Raw genomic sequence first — 18,596 nt, 5'->3', positions numbered from 1 at the left:
TTGTCATCCTAGCTGTCTTTGTCTTCAAGAGTAAGCAAATGAATTCTCAACATTTCATCTCAAGCTACTCTTAGGTTATTACATTTGAGGCAAAATAATGTTGCAAATAAAGCATTTAAAATTCTTGAATGTAAATGAGGTAGAAACCTAATGCCTTTTAAAAATAGAGTACATAATAGACAAGAAGACAGGGATACAATTATTTTATTAGTTCAATTAAAATGAATAAAATGGAAAGAGATACAAATAACTAAGAAATTAAGTACAAATCACTAAGAAATTAATTGTGTTATTAAAGAATTCAACAAAATAGACTTGAATTTAAGCACAAGTTTTGTAAACTTACAGATTACTATTTGAATTAAGCATTAAGAATAAAAATTAAAGCTTTTTAGTTCTGCAGATTAAATTTGAAAGTAGACTGTCTTGCTAGTATTAAAATAAACTTGTTTCTTAAAATTTGCTTTATTGGATTACATCAGAAGCAGAGCCTCCCTTCTTGAGGGAGGATAAATTTCTTCTTGGGCCCATCAGAATGAAGCTTTCACTGTTCTGCCCTTCAGAGGCTGGGGTGGTCGGTTGTTGTGCTTAATGGGGACTTCTTTATCACCTTCGACATTTGATAGAAGACTGCGGAACTGTGCCAGCTTGGAGGGAGGATAAAATATTTAAATAGTCAAAAGCTATTAAATTTACACAGAACACTTTTCTTCTAGTATAATTGATGCACTGATATTTAGAAAATCAGGTTGAAGACTGCAGTGGTTTCACAGATACGAAGGGAGGAAGCCAAAAATTCCTTCACATTTCTTTGCACTAGGCATTTGGCTTAAATTATTGATGATTGACTGGATTAGAATACCAGCTTTCTCATTCTTGGGTAAGAGACTTACCTGCTTGGTGTCTCAGTTTCCATATAGTACTATTTCATTGCATTGTTGTGAAGACTAAATGGGTCAATACATGTAAAGTTCTTAGAATGATGTTTGGCATATGGCATATGCTCAAGAAGTGTTAGTTACCAATAGGTCACACCGCCTGCCCTAAAGGCTTGTTATGAGAATTGACTGACAAAACGTACATAAGTAACCTAATAAAAGTAGTTGCTCAATCATTGGTAGTTACTATTTTCATAATTATAAACAATAATTAATGAGATATTTTGTTGAATATTTACGAGCTTAAGTTTCAAAAAAGAACAAAAACCCATGTTAGCTATCAAAATATGCCACTTGAGAGTCACAATTCCCCAAAGTCTTAATAGTACTTCTAGTGCCAGTTTTTTCTTGTTTTTGAAACTCTTAGGAAGATATTTAACAAAGTTGGAATTTTCCTTATTAAGGCAAAAAGAATAGCAAGAGTTCTGAATCTCATATATTTTTTCTACATAAAGTAAAAAAAGTGTTTATAAATACACTTTTATTTTTGATTATGCAATAGACCTTATGTCACAAATAAACCTTTTTCAGTTGGAAGGGAAAATGAACTCTTCAAAATCTAATTGAAATAATAATTTCCCCCAATAATTCTATGAATTGAAATGGTATTCCTGCTTTGCACTTCTAATGCTCACTCATTCACCTTTGATACTCTACCTGTTCTGAACTAATACTGATGTTTCCCTTAAAGATGATCCAGATTATGCTCTCATGAAGAGGAGGATGAGTCAGAGAGCCATGGTAGGTCCAGTAATCCCGGGATGAAGGAAGGAGAACAGAGGGGTCAAAATTTGTGAATGGGGCTTTTTTGCCCTGAAAGAAAAAGAAAAGTAATATATTATTATATCATGATATAAACTAGTTGCATCATTACATATATGACATATATGTTATATTATTTGGTAGATAGATCTTAGCTAAGAAGTTAATCAATTTTTCTACTATATAGTATTTCATGACTGGTGTGTTTGTGGATATAAACAATAAAAGTAATAGAAGATTGAAAATATGCTACACTGGAATTTTGACTGAGCAATCTGCCTCCTTCTTCATTTGGTTGAAGACAAGCAAAGATTCAAAAAGTTTTTATTATCTGTATTCTTTAAAAAGATAGTTAATTTCCAGTATAAAACATTTATTGCTTCTCTAGGAATGACACCAGATACTGTTCCAGTGGTAAAGATATTTATTGACATGTATATTGGTATGTTTTATCTTCATTCTATTTATTCCTATTTTCTTTTCTGATTGGTTATATTGGTGTATAGAAAATGAATTGATATTTGTATGCTAATATTTTATGTAGTCAACTTTATTAAACTTGTGTATTAATTCTGTTTTTTACCTGTTTGATTTGTATTTTCCAGGTCGATGCCAATGATTATATCCTCTGCACTTGAGGATAGATTTGTCTTTGTTTCCCTAATATTTATCCAAAAATGTACTCTTATTTCTTTCCTTTCTTTATTACATTGATTAGGACATTTATTGTAATGGTCAGTTGTGGTGGTCACAGTTGACACCCTGGTCTTTTTCTTGATCGAATTTGAAAGGCTTCAAATATTTCACTACTAAGTTTGATGTTTGATCCAAGTTGGTATGTGATATTCTTTCTTAAGCTCAATAAGTTTTCAGAGAGTTTTCTTTCTTTTTTTTATCTTCAGGAATTGGCATTGAATTTTTATCAAATGCTTTTCAAGCATCTAACAAGTTTGTAATATGGTTTTTCATCTTTAATTTGTTACTGTAATGACTTATATTGGAAGATAGTCTAATATTAAACTATCCTTGCATCCTGGGGATAAAGTCTACTAGTTTGGAAACATTACTCTTTTAATATACTGTTGAATATGATTTGCTGTAATTGATTTTAATATTTATTTTAGCTATATTCCTAAGAACGATTAACCTATGATTTCCTTTTTGTGGTGTTCTTACCCGGTTTGGGTATTAGGTTTCATTTAATTAAATCAAAATAAAGTTTTCTGTCCTCTCATCTGAGCAGTTTAGTTAACAGTGGCATGATTGTTTCTTAAAAGTTGTGTAACACTTCCCCATAAAGTGGTCTGGGCCTAGAGTTTTCTTTCACTAGATACGATTTTTACTATTTTTTCAATTTCTTTTTAGATTCTTGATCTGTTTAGGCTTTCACATTTTGAGTCAGTTTCTCTGCATTTTCCTAGAAATTCATCCTTTTAATCTAAATTTTCAAATTTACTGGTATAGTATTATACAGCTTACCCTTGAACAATGTGGGGGTTAGAAGTGCTGAACCAGGAGTGCTGAACCCCTGCACAGTCAAAAATCCACGTATAACTTTATGGTCATCCCTCATAACCACAGTTGTGCATCAGCAGATTCAATTAAGTGCCAATTTTGTAGTGCTATAGCATGTATTTATCAAAAAAAAAAATCCATGAATAAGTGGACCTGTGCAGTTCAAACCCATGTTGTTCAAGGGTCAAGTGTACAAATTTTTCTCTTTTAAAACTTTTTACCACATCTTTAATTATGACCCAATCCCTTAATTCTAATAAATTTTTTGTATGTGTACCTTTTTTTCCATCATCAAACTTGCCAAAAGTGTGTTTTTTGGTTGTTTTTATCCAAAGAATCAGCTTTTCATTTTAGTAATAAAATTTTACCTTGTATATATTCATTTTCTTTCTTATTTTATTAATGTTTTGCTTCATCTTCATTAATTATTTCCTTCTATTTTCTTTTCATATATTATTTTTTATATTCCTGAGTTGAGTGCTTATTTATCTTCAGACTTTCCACTTTATAATATATCCATTTGAAGATTAATTTTTTTAGACTCAACATGAACTAGATTTATTTTATATAAAAATACAATGAAAGAAAATGACATATCTCTGACATATGATTTAACTATTTGCTATTAAAACAGTAAAGCTAAGGTTAAATATATCATAAAATCCATCTTTTTTTCTTTTTTTTTTTAAGCTGACAGGGGGAATCATGGTTATCAGACACTGCATATTAAAGGGATTTTAAAACAATACCCTTAACTTCTGTATTTTTGTATTGATAAAAATAAAGATATCTTTCCCCATGATGTAAAAAATTCACATTTTAGTTGGTTATAGTTTTTAAACAAATTTGAATAACTATGAAACCCATTCTTCTACAGGCTTCATCCTGCCAAAATAGATGACCAATAACTATGAAAAACAAAACTAAAATAAAACAAATATCTGAGTCAGAGACCTTTTCAGAAGCAAGGAACATCTAAGTAGTACCTTGATTTTCAGATTGGTAGTTTGTGCTTCGGCCTTCCTACTCCTCACATTAAATATGCAATTAAATGACTTCTGTAGTTCTGCAGATTCTTGTTCTCTGATTTAAACTAACTTAATTAGTCTATTTACCTTAGTTTTAACTGCTTTTAGGGCATCAAGTACTTTCTGCAGGTTTGGGTTGGCCTGACCCACCTGGAGATTAAAAAAAATAAAGTGTGAGATAAAAATTGTTATCAAGTCAAATCCTATTTATTTAATTTTTTTCAATTAAAAACAGTAACTGAAGAAAAAATATGCAAGTCAAAATATCGGAATTTAACAAAACTGTAATACAAAAACAAACCTCCTACTTTTTGTTCTATTAATTATAATTAGTACAATGAATGTCATGTTGTTAGTGTTCAATAAAGGTTAACTAGAATCACTATAATTCCAAAAGTTAGTCACCCAAATATACCACTTTAATAATAACTTCCCTATAGAACTTTTCAGGGACTCTCCTACAGAGGATGTGAACAAATCTTCCATTTTAAATATCAATTGAACTTTCTTTATGGGACAAAAATCCTCTCAATATATTTTTCTTATGAAACATTAAACTGATAAACTCCTGACTCTATGAGGTAGGAAGTTTAGAAGAAAGGGACTTTGGAAGAGCTGAAAAAAAAATTAGCTTCACCTTCAACACCTTCTCATTTCATCTCTACCTGAAATTTATTTCTCTCTTCAAGTGGGAAAAGCCAAGAGAAAACAAACTCAAATACACTAGGGAACTGTTCGTTCACCTGTGGTCAACCATTAGTAGAAGGGGAACTTTCCAAAAAGAAAAAGAAGGACTCAAATATTCTTTTGTCTTATTTCATCCTATTTTGAGGTCTGATTGGTAAGAAATAGTTTTAGCAGAGCTCTGTAACTCTCTATAACTCACCTTCATCAAAACACCAATAAGTGCCAAACCATCAGCCTGTGAGGCAGCTTCAGCAAAGCTGGAGTACTTCGCAGAATTCCAGTGAACTATATGAAGCTAAAAATGACAATGTGGTTGAGTAGTTATTTATACCATTGTGAAAGTAAAAAGTAAGTTAGACATTAACTTGTTAATATATAAAGATATATCTTGGCTTTGATAGATAAAACTTATGTGACCCTTCATCCAGGGCATGGAAAGGGCTATGTTCTCACTCTTAAGAAGAGTTACCTGTGTGCTGAACAGAGTGGGCAAATGAAAATACTGGAACCAGTAAATAAAATGTCTTTTCTCACAATATCATAACTATTCAATATTACTCCTTTTTTAAAAAAAAACTTTGGTATAAGAAGATCAGGAATTCTGGCTAACTAGTTTGGGGACAAAAACTTAATTTTCTCTCACTTGAGGTACTTAATAACTTTATGAGAAGGGGTTCCTGAAGTATCTGGAGTCTTGGCCAAGGACAGATTCTCTTGAGCATATCCAGACACATCTCAAGCCAACATCTCCAGCCTAACCTCTCTGTGGAACTCTAGACTTGTATACCCAAGTATGTGTGTATGTCTTCTTGATACTTTCTTGATATCTCCACGTGGATGTTTAATATGAATCTCAAACTTAATATGGCCAAACTAGAACTCTTGACTTCCTCCTTGCCAGACCTGTTTTATTTTCCCTTCTTAGGAAAAGGCACCACCTTCCATCTAATTGCTCAACCAAAAAATACAACAGTTGTCATTAATTTCTTACTTTTCTCCATTTATCAACATCCATCTTTCAGCACATCTCATAGATTATATCCCTTCACTTGGTTTACAACTTTGAGTCTTTTCATTAGCTGCTGATTTTCTCTGGGGTGTCCTTCCCCATAATCTTTCAACAGCAGTATTTTGACTTGAATTGAGGCTGAACTCAAATGCCAGTTCTGAAAAAATCCTTTCCTGACCACCCAATGTAAAGTGATCATCTGGTCACTTGTATCACTCTAAATCAAACCAATTCTCTCCATGTCATGTATCCCTTCCCTTCCCTTCCCTTCCTTTCCCTTCCCTTCCTTTCTCCTCCCTTCCCTTCCCTTCCCTTCTCTTGCCTCCCCTCCCTTGCCCTCTCTTCCCCTGCCCTCCCCGCCCCTCCCCTCTTTCCCTCTTCTTTGTCTCTTCTCTCTCTCTTTCTCCCCACGTCTCCCTCTCTCCTGCTCTCCCTTCCATCCTCCATCCCACCATCTGTCATATGTTGAACTTTGTGGCTAAGTGCCTGTCATCTCTACCCTGGATTAATTTTATTTTTCTCAAATTAAATGAGAGAATCACCAGTTTATATTTCTTAAATACAACCAAATGTCCTCCCCCAAAGATGCTACCCATTTGATTTTAGTCCACCTTCAATTTTATGAAGGAGAAATAGGAAAAATACATTTAATGGATTTCTGCAACATTGAAAGTTATTAGCCTGGCTTTACAATGTAACATAAAGTAAGTTATATTTGTATACTATTCCCAAATCCTCTATTAAAATGAAAAATGCATAACTCTGTACCTAACAATCCCTCTTATGAAAATTTGCCCTACATAATTGCTTTCACTAGGGTGTAAGATACATGTACAGATGTATTTATTGCAGCATTTTTTTTTTTTTGGTAAAAGCAAAAAGAACAGAACAAAAAGGAAAAGGCATTGTAATTGTCCATATGTAGGGCTCAGCTAATAAATTCTAACATGCATACACTGAAATATTGTACAGACAGTAAAAGAAGAGGTGCAATTAAACCTACAGACTTGAAAAAATGATCATGATAAATTGGTAAGTGAAAAAAAAGCATGTTGGAAAACTATATGTATTACGAACTCATTTTATAAAAGTAAAATAAAAAAGCCAACGAGTCTATATTGGTACAAATGTATTGTATATTCATACATATGAAGAGCAAAAGTTCTTTGTTTTTAGTCTCCCATACCCTCTGTTGACAGTTTGATGCAAATGTTCTTTATTTTTCCATGGATATACAGACAGAATGTCTTGAATTGGATCACAAACTTCCATGTGGGGGTGAATCAAGAGGCCAGAGTGTAGTGGCCTGAGCCAGGGAACCTCAAACCCTCATCTAGAGTATGCTACTCTGTGATGACTCCTGTGATTAAACTTGCACTCTTAGTAGAGACTTACTGAAGTGTTCCAGCCTAGCTACACCTATGCTACTGGTGTGTCCAAACTTGAACATTTAAATAAGAAGAGAATGATGGTGTTCTCCATTTGGGGGTTGGAGTTTTAAAAGGAGAGCAGCATTTCCCCTTGAGGCTAGGCTGACATCAAGATAACTTTTCAAGGCATTCTGAAATGAAAGAGTATTCTGGGGTTCATGAGTCTGACTCCAAGTTCACCTGCCTCTTTCACATGAAAATTTCCCTCTATTGCCAAACACAGTGTGTCTGTGTTTTATTTTAATGGAGCCTGGGAGTGCTTTTCAGGGACCAGAATGCTCATTCCTTTGGAGCTATTATAATGGAGTCTTATAAGGGAGCTGCTTCTGGGAGGACTCTCAGTGTAGTTCTCTCTCACTCCTTAAGCTACCTTACCTCTGCAGAATATTTGACTCCATCCACCAAGTGCTCAGAACCATAGTCATCTTTGACACCCCAGTGAAAATGGAACTGATGGAGCCTATAGCTTTCAGAGAGAGGACCACCTTTCAGCACTAGAAGAAAAAGGAAATTACTGTTACAATCATAAGCTCCAGCTTATCTTTGCATTTAATATAAACTAACATTAAATTGGATTGAGTAGAAATGAAAACAAACAGTAGCGCCAAAGTTTCCATCTTGTTGGTTTTTTTCCCCACATCCACAATGATGGTCTTCATATGTATGGTGCACCCTACGATAGTGCATTAATTATATATAATTCTCAGCACATGAGCTGTAATTTTACCTTTTTCTGCCTTTAAGAAAGCATATTGGAAAATGAGTGAATTATATGATTACAGGGCTTTCCTTGAATCTGCTTTAATTTGCAAGTTCATTCATTCATTCTTTTAACAAAGACAGTAGTGGGCAGTATGCATCAAGATCTTTAGTAATTTATTTTTAGTAACAAATTACTCAACACATACCTTGTAACTGATCAAGACACAAGAGGGTATCTTGACAGCTTTGTTGAGAATCCCTAGCCAGGGACCAAAAGAATATTCCAGCAGAACAGTAAGGTCACTTTTAAAATTCTAACATTGAATGACCATGTTTCTTTAGAGAGTCTATCCAATCATATGATTAATAAAACACACATAATACCAGACCTAATCCTAACAATGGACATAGCTGCAAGGTGTCTAAAATTTAGGCTCATAACCTTGTAGGAAAGTGCTAAAACAAATTTTGCCTTTTGTCAGTAGAGTTGTTTTATGGAATTGTCATTTAATAAATTATTCAGTAAACAGTTTTGAAAATTTTACTATGTGCTAGATTCTGGGATATGAAGATAAAAATTCAGTCACTATGGCCTAGTAAGGAGAGGGGAATATAGACAAGTATACTTATGCACAGAATTGTTCCATGCAAGATGCACACAAGACCATTTTCTTACTGGCACTTCACAGTTACGGACCCATTTTTCTGGTCACACAAATAAATATATTCTTCACCTCTGTTTTTCTTCCCTACTAGGCTCCTCCACCCTCATCTCGATTAGAAAATATTTGCCTTTTCAGTTTTTATATTCATGATGGTCCATAGACCTTTTTGAAAAGCTACTGTTTATTCAGAGGGTGTGAAGTGAGCAAAAAGACATTGGAAACAAGAAGAAATGGAATAGTGTCCCTGAAAAGGAGAGGGACTGAAAAAAGACAGATCTGGGAGTCCCCAAAATCATCTTTACCACTTGTAAATTTTCTAGATATTCAAGATGCCTAACCAGATTCCAGCAACATTACACATGTGCACAAAAGACTGCAGATGGTCTTTTGTGTTTCTTAAAGCCCTATTGTTTTAATTTCCCCAGTAAAGTCGAAGAAAAATTAGAAGGGTCTTTTGGCTCACCTGATCGATTATCATTGTCCACAAAGTTTATGTGGAAGGAATGTCCCACATTGACGATTTCTTTGGCTGTGTCTGGACTGTAGGAGACACTGATAGGTTTGAGAGAGGCATCATGTTTGGTTTCACTGGTTTTGATGTCGATGGGAGATTGGTTATTTCCATTTGCGATGGGGTACAGCTTGCCCCACTGTTCAGGACCTACCAGGACAAACATACACTTACAATCAAAACTTGATCAAATCCAATGTTTTAGGAATATAACTTTGTTTATTAGATTAGGATTTACTGAGGATCTTAAATGATATTCTGTTTAACTTAATGGAAATTCAGTGTTTGAGAATGCCCCTTTTCTATGCTATACTATAAAATGGTGTATTTGTCAATACAAATAATATGCTCATAGTCTGTGGGATCAGACTATACATATTTTACCTTTATAGCAATAGATTTCTAATATACACATATGGAGAGAGAGACAGAGGGAGAGAAAGGAAGAGAGACAGAATGCATTTTGTAGACAACAATGACCCAAAGGACAACTGCTAAGAATACATGCAGAGCTATTATAATTCAAAGTCAGGCAAACCAAACCATTAATCTATGACTACATAGGTACTTTAAGTGCTCAATATCTCTTTTATTGGAAAAGGGAAGAGGCTGTTATTTGATCTACATGAACAGAAGAATGTTTACCATTTTCACCATCATATCCCCAGTCAGGACTTGCCATTATCTTCTACTTAGTTTTCTTTTTCTGAAAACAAAGATAATACCTGAAATAACTAACTGCAACTGAATGTGCAGTAGACAACTGAAACCACAGTTTGTGGGTTTTTATAGAACCGTCTCTGTCCTTAATAGGTTACTATTTCATCATCTCTACCTATCAGGAAGTATATGCATGTAAAAAAAAAAAAAAGATATTGTAAAAGAAGCCCACAAGGGTAAGGTCAGTTCCAATTGTTTTATTTTCTTATATTGTAAGAGAGAAATATGGAAATCTTACCTTTTATAAAAGCAAGCACTGTTTCTCTCATGTTAGTAGAAGATATGGCTGACTATTATCATATATGATTCTTTGAATTTCTAACTGAAAATGACTGTGCACTTGAGATTTCCAATTTTTACCCTTGCTGGACACTTAAGCAATACTAGCAACAGTAATTTAGTAAGAAGAATAATTTGCGTGTTTACAGGCTGATCAGAACAAGTATCATGATGTTAATTTAAAATCAGGTAACAGAATCATTAATTATTTGTAATATATATTATTCATAATGGTACACTTCAAAGACACACATGATGAGAATAAAGTCCATTTTTAAAGGAGTTGGGATTCATAAATGGAGAAGATTTTATTAATATTGAAATTAAATATGTTCCAAAATTTATGTTACACATCAAATACAGGTCTACTGGAATAGAAGGCTTTCTTCTGTATAGTTCTATACAATTTATAGAGCACTTTCATATTATTTTATTTTACCATCACCACTACACTCATAAATCCTATACAGTGAGAATTATCATCTTGTGGCTGAGAGATGTTGAGGGTCTTCACCACAACTAGCAAGAAGCCAAGAAGCCAAGAAGCCAAGACTTGAGCCTCCAAGTCCAGTTGTTTTCTTTACTACACCTCTGCTGAATGCCACACTGGGTGAGCTATGAGGTGGATGATCCCTAATTCTCTTTCTATGCCCACAATTCTCTTAAGTCCAATTTAAGCTTGGACCAAGGTGAGACTTGCCACCTGTTGAGTGATGAGAAGATCTACAGAACTTTTCAAGGAGGCAAAGAAAACCAATTAGTATGTGTCAGACTGCCTAGGTCCATATTTCCAAGGCTCTAAATGTGCTCAGAGGAAACAAAATCAGAAAATATAAGCTTCCATAGTAATGACTGATTTCCATGCCTTGGTAGTCATACTTCCTTTCACACTCTGGAATTTTCTGAGTTACCTAGGCTTTCTGAAATAAGTGAATCTGGCACAATTTTTAGCAAGGCTGACCAGAGGCACATTGTTTGTCCCTTTTGGCTAATGATAGCCAACTAGCTCAGATGCAGATGGACTATGTATGGCTCTTGAACAAAGTCGGAAGAGGCCCAAGCTTCCATTCCACACTTTAGTAGGCAGAAGAAACTATTACTTAAAAGGGAACTTTTTTTAAAGGTACCATTTATTAAAGCTCCAGTATTACTCAAATGCTAGGCTAAACAGTTTATATGCATTAATTCATTTAATTCTCACAGTAACCAAATTAGGCATTAAAATGTGTATTCCACATAAGAGGAAATTGAAGGCAATTCCTCAGGGTTATGCAAAGCTTGTAAGTGGCTGCTTATATCTTACAAGCCTAGGGTTTAAACTTAGATCTGTCTAACTCCAAAGTTTGTACTCTTTCTTAACCTTCCACTATCAACAAATGCCCATTGACCTCAACTTGATTCTGTTTTCTGGAGGATTGGATTGGTTAATCTGGTCTGGTCTGGCTTAAGATGACCAGTAGTCAGACTTGACCCTTGGGCTACTTCATTCTAGACCCAAAATCTCAGGTTGGCCAGAAGCTCATGGAGTGATAGAAACAGGCTACTCTTTGCCAGATGCCTCCTAATTGCTACTTTGTTAAAAGTAACTTTAAATCAAACTACTATATTAATCAACCTATTTGGAAAAAAGGACAACTTCCTTTTCATTACATGATTATGTGATAATTCATCACATGAATATTTTAACATACATATGGGATTGCATTTTATTTAAAATTTTAGGCACTAAATTACCTTGAACCCTAACCATTATGACCCTTTATTCCATTATGTACCCAGGGTGTGTTTGTGTACATCTACAAGCAGAAAACTATATAGAGAAAGGATGTAAAATTTAATGAGCACCTATGGTTTAAGTCCTAACATAACACTCCTCCCATTTACTTTTATTCCTCTTTTCCTGCTTACAAACTTTGCCTCTTTCAGCTTAATATCTGTACTAAATCCAATATGTCTCACTTTGTGTTCTCTTTACTTTCACCTGTAGTCTCCTCACAGTATAATTTTCTAGGCCTGTGATCTTTGGACTGCTTTTGCATACCAAGGAGTTCAGTCTACACAGCCTCTTCTCTTCTAATCTAAACAGTTTATTCCCTAAAACCATCAAGTATATAAACACATATTGAAGAAGGCTTTTTTTTCCCCTGTTAGAATATTCCAAATAAATCCGTATGTACATGGAATTGAATCAGGAGCAAGTAGGCTGATGGAAAAACCTATAGTTTTTAAAAAAGTAATGTAAAACTACATAAATAATTTTGATAGAGAATTGGCTAATTGGTAACTCTTAGAAGTATCAAGTTATATGCCAATTATATGTCAATAATATGGAAAAAACAATTGTAGTACTTTAAATAGAGATTTTTAAATGTTGAAAGAATGATGTGCAGAATGTTTAATTTTAATAATTACATTGGTTTAATTTGCAAATTTGATGAAAATGTATTAATGGGCTGAGGGTAGAAGGGAAAGAAAGATTTCTTCCTTTACCTTATGAAATGGAATTTTAAGAGGCCAAATATTTACTGAAAAAAATATTTAAAGATAAAATGTTAATATTATCTTGCCCTTTAACCATATGCCATAATTTTATCTCTTGACCTTCTTTCACAATACATAAAATTCTTGCAACAAACACACAAGCAAAAAGAATTATGAAAAGTGATAAAAGATTTATTATTAAGGAGAGCTATTTCACCGTGCACTCATCTAGGGGTACTGGAGAAGGCTAGAAAAGACTTTTGTTCACTGAATAATTACCATCTGTCAGATCCTTTAAAATAATGACTTAATTCAGTTCTCACAGTAGACCTAAGGGTTAGGTTAGTCTCACCCCACTTTTAAAGAGGAATAACTGAGGCTCAGAAAATTCAAGAAGAGTCAGGATTTGAATCCATTTCTGGTTACCTCTAAAACTCATAAGTGCATCCTCTTCTCTATTTTATTACACCACCATTTTAACAGGCTGTCTATAAAACATTTGCTTTAAAGTTACTTAATAGGACTTCCCTGGCAGTCCAGTGGTTGGAACTCTGCTCTCCCAATGCAGGGGCTGAGGGTTCAACCCCTGGTTGGGGAACTAAGATCCCACATGGGCCTGTGGCCAATAAAATACATACATACATACATACATAAATACATAAAGTTACTTAATAGTTTATTACATTTATTTATTGAATAGCATCAAACTAACTTTGTTGAAGATTTTTTAGTGCCCTGAAATGTTTTCAAAAAAGCAAAGACATTTTCTCAGTGTTTTACAAAATTTGAAAACCATGTTTAGCTAATTTTAAATTATATTAAGCATTTCTTATATGAAATTTTTTCCTCCTAATCTCTTAAATGAACATTTTCCTCTGATTCCTACTTCAATCTTTTAAAACTGAAAGCATGAACTCTTATGAAGGCAAGTAAATTATGATGAGTTTCAAATTTAAATTTATAATTAAAAAATAATTCTTTGGTATGGAAGGAACTAGGAATGTGAAAGAGTGCTGTGTCTAACTATGGTAGAGATCTGCTAAATGCCACTGAAAAGAAATTCCAAAAGGCAATACAGTTCTATAATCCTTAGCATTCCATAAGGTTAGGTGGCTTCCCTGGGACCCATATTTTCCCTAAAATAAGGAAATATACATAGTGAAAATCAAGTGTCATGTTTATTAAATTTGGCATAACTCTCACTTTGCTCCCTAATTTCCCTGCTTCTCCAGAATTGATATTGTTTAGAGTGACAAGAGAAAGCTTATTTCTAGTGGAGAAGTGGGTCATGGAAAATGGTTATATTATCTTGTACATTTCTGCAGTAAGACAATTGGAAATTCTGCTGAATCAGTTTAAATGGCAGGATGGTTTATCAGGATTTCACAGTTATTATTTCTTCCAAACTGGTCTTTCTCTCCACTTGTAACAAGATGTCTTACCAACTTTATTCTTTCCAGTGGATGTCTTTGTCTCCATCCATACCAAGCTTGTTCCCATTTTAGTACTTCTGCACTTGCTGTCCCCTCTGTCTGGATGCCTCTGTATCTAGATCTTTACACAGGCTCACATTTCACCTCCTCAGAGACAAGTTTCCTGATGTCTAAATTTAATATATCCCTGCTTCTCAGTCCCTCTATTAATTCAGTCTGTCTTCTTTCTTTCATAGCATTTGTTGCATCCTGAAATTATTAATTTTTTTTTGCATACTGAAATTCATTTATTTACTTGCTTAATATCTATAACCATCTCTATAATGATACCTGGATAATGATGGACCATTTTATTTTTTTAAATCACTGCATGGAAAACAGTGGTGTTCAATAAATACTTTAGAGAGAACAATTAAGTGGTCATTTTAAACTTCAATTATTGTATTTCTATAAAGACTTAGAAGAAAAAACACTCATCAGGGACTGCACCCACCCAAACGTACTGGTCTGAACTCAGGGGTGTGTGAATGAGTTTTGCTGGAGGTGAACTCATGTTCGTATTTGGAACTAAGGAAAAAGAGCCTTTCCTATCTCAGTTCTATTAATGGAGGAATGAAGAGACCCGTCTGTGTCTGTCAGTCATTGCTGAGAGAGTAAGAACGTTGGTCTTTATAAGTGTCAACTTTTTTGACACTTTGTAAGTATCGAAACTTAACTCTTGAAATGTGGTTTGAACTTTTGACATAGAAATTTCACAGATCCATAACTCATGGATTTTATTACTGTAATAAAAGAAAAAATTTCAACCTTATATTTCCTGCCTTGGAACATTTTATTTTTATTTTTGAAGACAGTTTTAAAATTCACTAATGAATATTTTTTATTAACCTAGTCAACTCTACATAGGTAACTATTTTAACCCACAGCATAGAGGCATTCAATTTCTTACAATTTCTTGCTTTTGAAAACATGACATTTTAAATATACCTAGTTGATTGTCATACGTATTGAAATTACTGGTTGAAGTGATATATACTGAATACACTGAAAATATAGGCTGTGTACTTTAAAAAAATTTATTTATTTAAAATTTTTTTTGAATTTTATTTTTTTTATATAGCAGGTTCTTATGGCTTGTGCACTTTTAAGCTAATTGTTAGGAGTCTCTTCTACTGGATGAATGGGTAACTTGTGCAGATTAATTGTACCATCTTTATATTTATTTTTAAAACAGACAAAATAATATTTGTCTTATCTCCTATAACTGTTTAGGGAATTGATGAGCTCCTCTATAACAGATGACATAATTAAGCAATATTTTTCATCTTAAAAGAAAATAACATGCATAATCCTTAATAAACCTTAAAATACTGCACAAATGTAAATGATTAACTTCAGACTCAAAAAAAAGTTTGATTTTAACTCTCAGATAAATACATAATATAAATACATGAAATAAAATAAAATAGTTCGAGTGATTGCATGTGGCCTGAAATTCAAACAATTGAGTAAAAGACATCTGCTTGCCACAGATTAAACTAAATCCCACATGTAAACATGAAAGGAGATAAATTCTCAAATGTAAATATTAAGGGAGGTGAAGGTCAGTCACATCAGTCACCTTATCTTAAGATGTTTCATGCAACCTTTGTTGGAGTCCATCTACCTAAAAGTTATCCGAAGATTTAAAAACATTTTCTATTGACTCCCCCAAATAATTCTGTTAGCTCTCAAACCCTTCTGTCAAAGACTAGATTTCTAAAACACATTTGCAACTAAATATGTCCTCTCTTAATCCCGTGTTTCTTAATGTACAATCTGTAGATCACCTGCCTCAGATTCACATATATGTGAATTAAAATTCACATGCATGTCTCATCAACTCCCTTACTTTTGTGAGATGACCTGATGCAATTTAGATTGCTAACGTGTATCAAGCTCTGCTGGTAGGTATTGGTAGCCATTTTAGACGTATCCGGAGGCTATAGGAATCTGCCTTCACAATCTAATTACTAAAGATATGTTTCAATGAAAGCAAGTCTCTGATCAGACTCCCTCCATTGTACATTCATTAGTAGCAAATTGGCACAAAATAGTCATGTGACTTGTCTGCAGTTTCAGGAGGGCTTGCTGCAAGTGAGGCTCACCACCCAGCACCTTGAATGAAGGACTCACTTCAAACACGCTTTGATGATATCAGGACTGGTGATCTTTGTTGTTGGTTCAGACAGCTGGGTCCACTGGGGCCCAATGGGGCCTAGACTTACATACTACATCAATGGCATTCAAGTGTTGTACTTGTCCACTCATATATCTTGTTCATGTTCTAGCAAATTTTCTCTAGTCACTTATTACTCTTGATACCACTAATTTCATGAGCACAAAATTATTTCTAACATCCTTTATAGTATATAACTAACCTTTCAGTGTTGAGTTAGCTGTAGATATGATAAGTAGTCATTCTGAAGATCCTAGGTCCTGATTAGGATGCTATTATGCATTCCTATTAAGCATTAGATTATATTAACAAAGACATTATTAATACTGAAGTAACACTTACTGAATCAAAATCTCTTCACAGGAGGCCTGAGAATCTGTTTTAATGAACATTCCAAGGTGACATTTTAAAACACATTTGGACAGTTTTACAAACACTCTTTTAAGTGGAATGTCATTTTCCTCACATGCCTTCCTCTTTTAGGAAGAATACCAAATATTAGCAGCCACTTGAAAAATTATTACTGTTTTACTAGTTTTTATCCTCATAAGATTTTAAAAATCCTTTAATGCTTTTACTAGTACCTGACTCCAGGGGAGAAAATCTTTTTTTCATTCTTTTTTTTTTTTTTTGATGCTTTTTTATCTGTTGGGTCAATGTGCTAAGAACAGGGTGGTGACGTTCTCTGCAGGGGTTTTTGAATCAAATGCTCAAGTCGGATACATGGTTAAGTGAAGACAAGCATAATAACCAAATGCCTTTTAGTAGTGGAAATATCCATGCCTACATGCAAGAGGTTGCCATTTTAGTTCTCTCTTAACTGATTCCTGTCCTAGTCGGGCTACCAAAGAAAAGCGGCAAGACCAGTAATTGAAGTACCGGTTTGCAGAATGACTCAGAGTGTACAGAAGAAGTACATTACAGTGAACCCCTTTACTGATCTTAAAAGAGTGATTCACTTTGTTATAAAGCAGAAACTAACACACCATTGTAAAGCAATTATACTCCAATAAAGATGTTAAAAGAAAAAAAAGAGTGAATACAGACACCTAATGTGGATGAAGCCATAGCTACAATCCTCCTTTGGTCTCTAAAGACTTTCTTTAGAGTCACAGCTATTTTCAGGTGTTAGCATTAACTAAAATTTGTCTGTCTAACCTAATTTCTCTGAGTCATTCTATTTCTTTATTGTGAAGTGGGTTAATGATTGTACTCACCTTGAAGGTTTTGCTTTTTTATGAGGATTAGAGATAAAGGCACATAGCAGATGCACAGTAAAACATAGCTATTATATTTTCACTGAGTGTACTACTAATAATGGAAAACTGCATGGGTTGTGGTTAAATTGGATGGGAGAGTTAAATGACCCTGAGAGTTGAGGACACAGGTCTGTGTCAGAACTTCCAAGACTTTGACTGATGAAGTATATTAGCTAATCAGCTAATCCTCCCTAGGGTTTTTTTTTTTTTCTCTAAGAAATGGGTAAGAAATAAATGGAATGATTATAGATGCTTTTCAAGAAAAAACCCTTTCTTCTAGAACAGGCCCATAGAAAGGGGTTTTTACTCACTGTAATTATACTCACATGATCTTACTTATAACTTTTAAGAAGATTGTGAGTTGAGTAGAACAAATGTTAGTATCCCTCTTTCAAAATGAAGAAAGAGGCTTTCACAGATGAGAAAGTTAAGCTACTTACCCAAAGTTAGATGTAAGTGTTAGAACAGTGTCTTCGAGCTCTGTATCAAGCATCCTTTCCAGTGACGAATTATAAAATCAAACTAAAAATAGTGTTTCATCACTTTGTACTTCATTATTAAAAAAGAGTTCAGTGATATGGTTAGTTATTACCTCCCAAACAGTCTTTTTATTTTCCTTAAAATAGACTTCTTAATGTCAACACAGACAGGGCTTGGTTTTTGTCCATGGGAGGGGTCAGGGTGCTATATGGGCCATCATCTTTCCTGAATGATGGCTGCTGTGGGTTTTTGCATCTCCACAGCCAGGCTGTCCAGGCCCACAGAGCTATCACACAACCTTCTTGATGTTCTTTCGGTGTCTACCCTTCCAACATTTCTGTAGAGAAACCAAGCTACACATGATTTCAACTCCCTGGTTGCAGTGTAACTCATGAACATATATCTCCACATTTCCACAAAAATCTACTTTATTTCTTCTAGTCCTAGGGTGAAGGATCAGAGCACAGGATGGAACCTAA

The 18,596-nt window shown here is 34.1% G+C and overlaps 1 protein-coding gene across 2 annotated transcripts; it reads right to left on the bottom strand.

Annotated features, from left to right (window-relative positions):
* Positions 1-530: 530 nt before the first annotated feature.
* On the bottom strand, positions 531-9,929 carry CA1 (carbonic anhydrase 1; the record flags this gene model as incomplete). 2 transcript variants are annotated; one of them, XM_082674725.1, is made up of 7 exons in its annotated part: positions 531-647; positions 1,596-1,751; positions 4,331-4,393; positions 5,130-5,225; positions 7,745-7,863; positions 9,200-9,397; positions 9,893-9,929. In XM_082674725.1, 7 exons carry the CDS (start codon positions 9,927-9,929, stop codon positions 531-533), a joined length of 786 nt encoding a protein of 261 aa, XP_082530851.1. The 2 variants fall into 2 exon arrangements, with proteins under 2 accessions (XP_082530851.1, XP_082530852.1); XM_082674726.1 differs by lacking the exon at positions 9,200-9,397.
* Between the last annotated feature and the right edge of the window lie 8,667 nt (positions 9,930-18,596).

Source organism: Grampus griseus, assembly GCF_964374135.1.
Source record: "Grampus griseus genome assembly, chromosome: 17".
Taxonomy (NCBI): Eukaryota; Metazoa; Chordata; class Mammalia; order Artiodactyla; family Delphinidae; genus Grampus; species Grampus griseus.
This window is presented reverse-complemented; position numbering and strand designations above follow the sequence as displayed.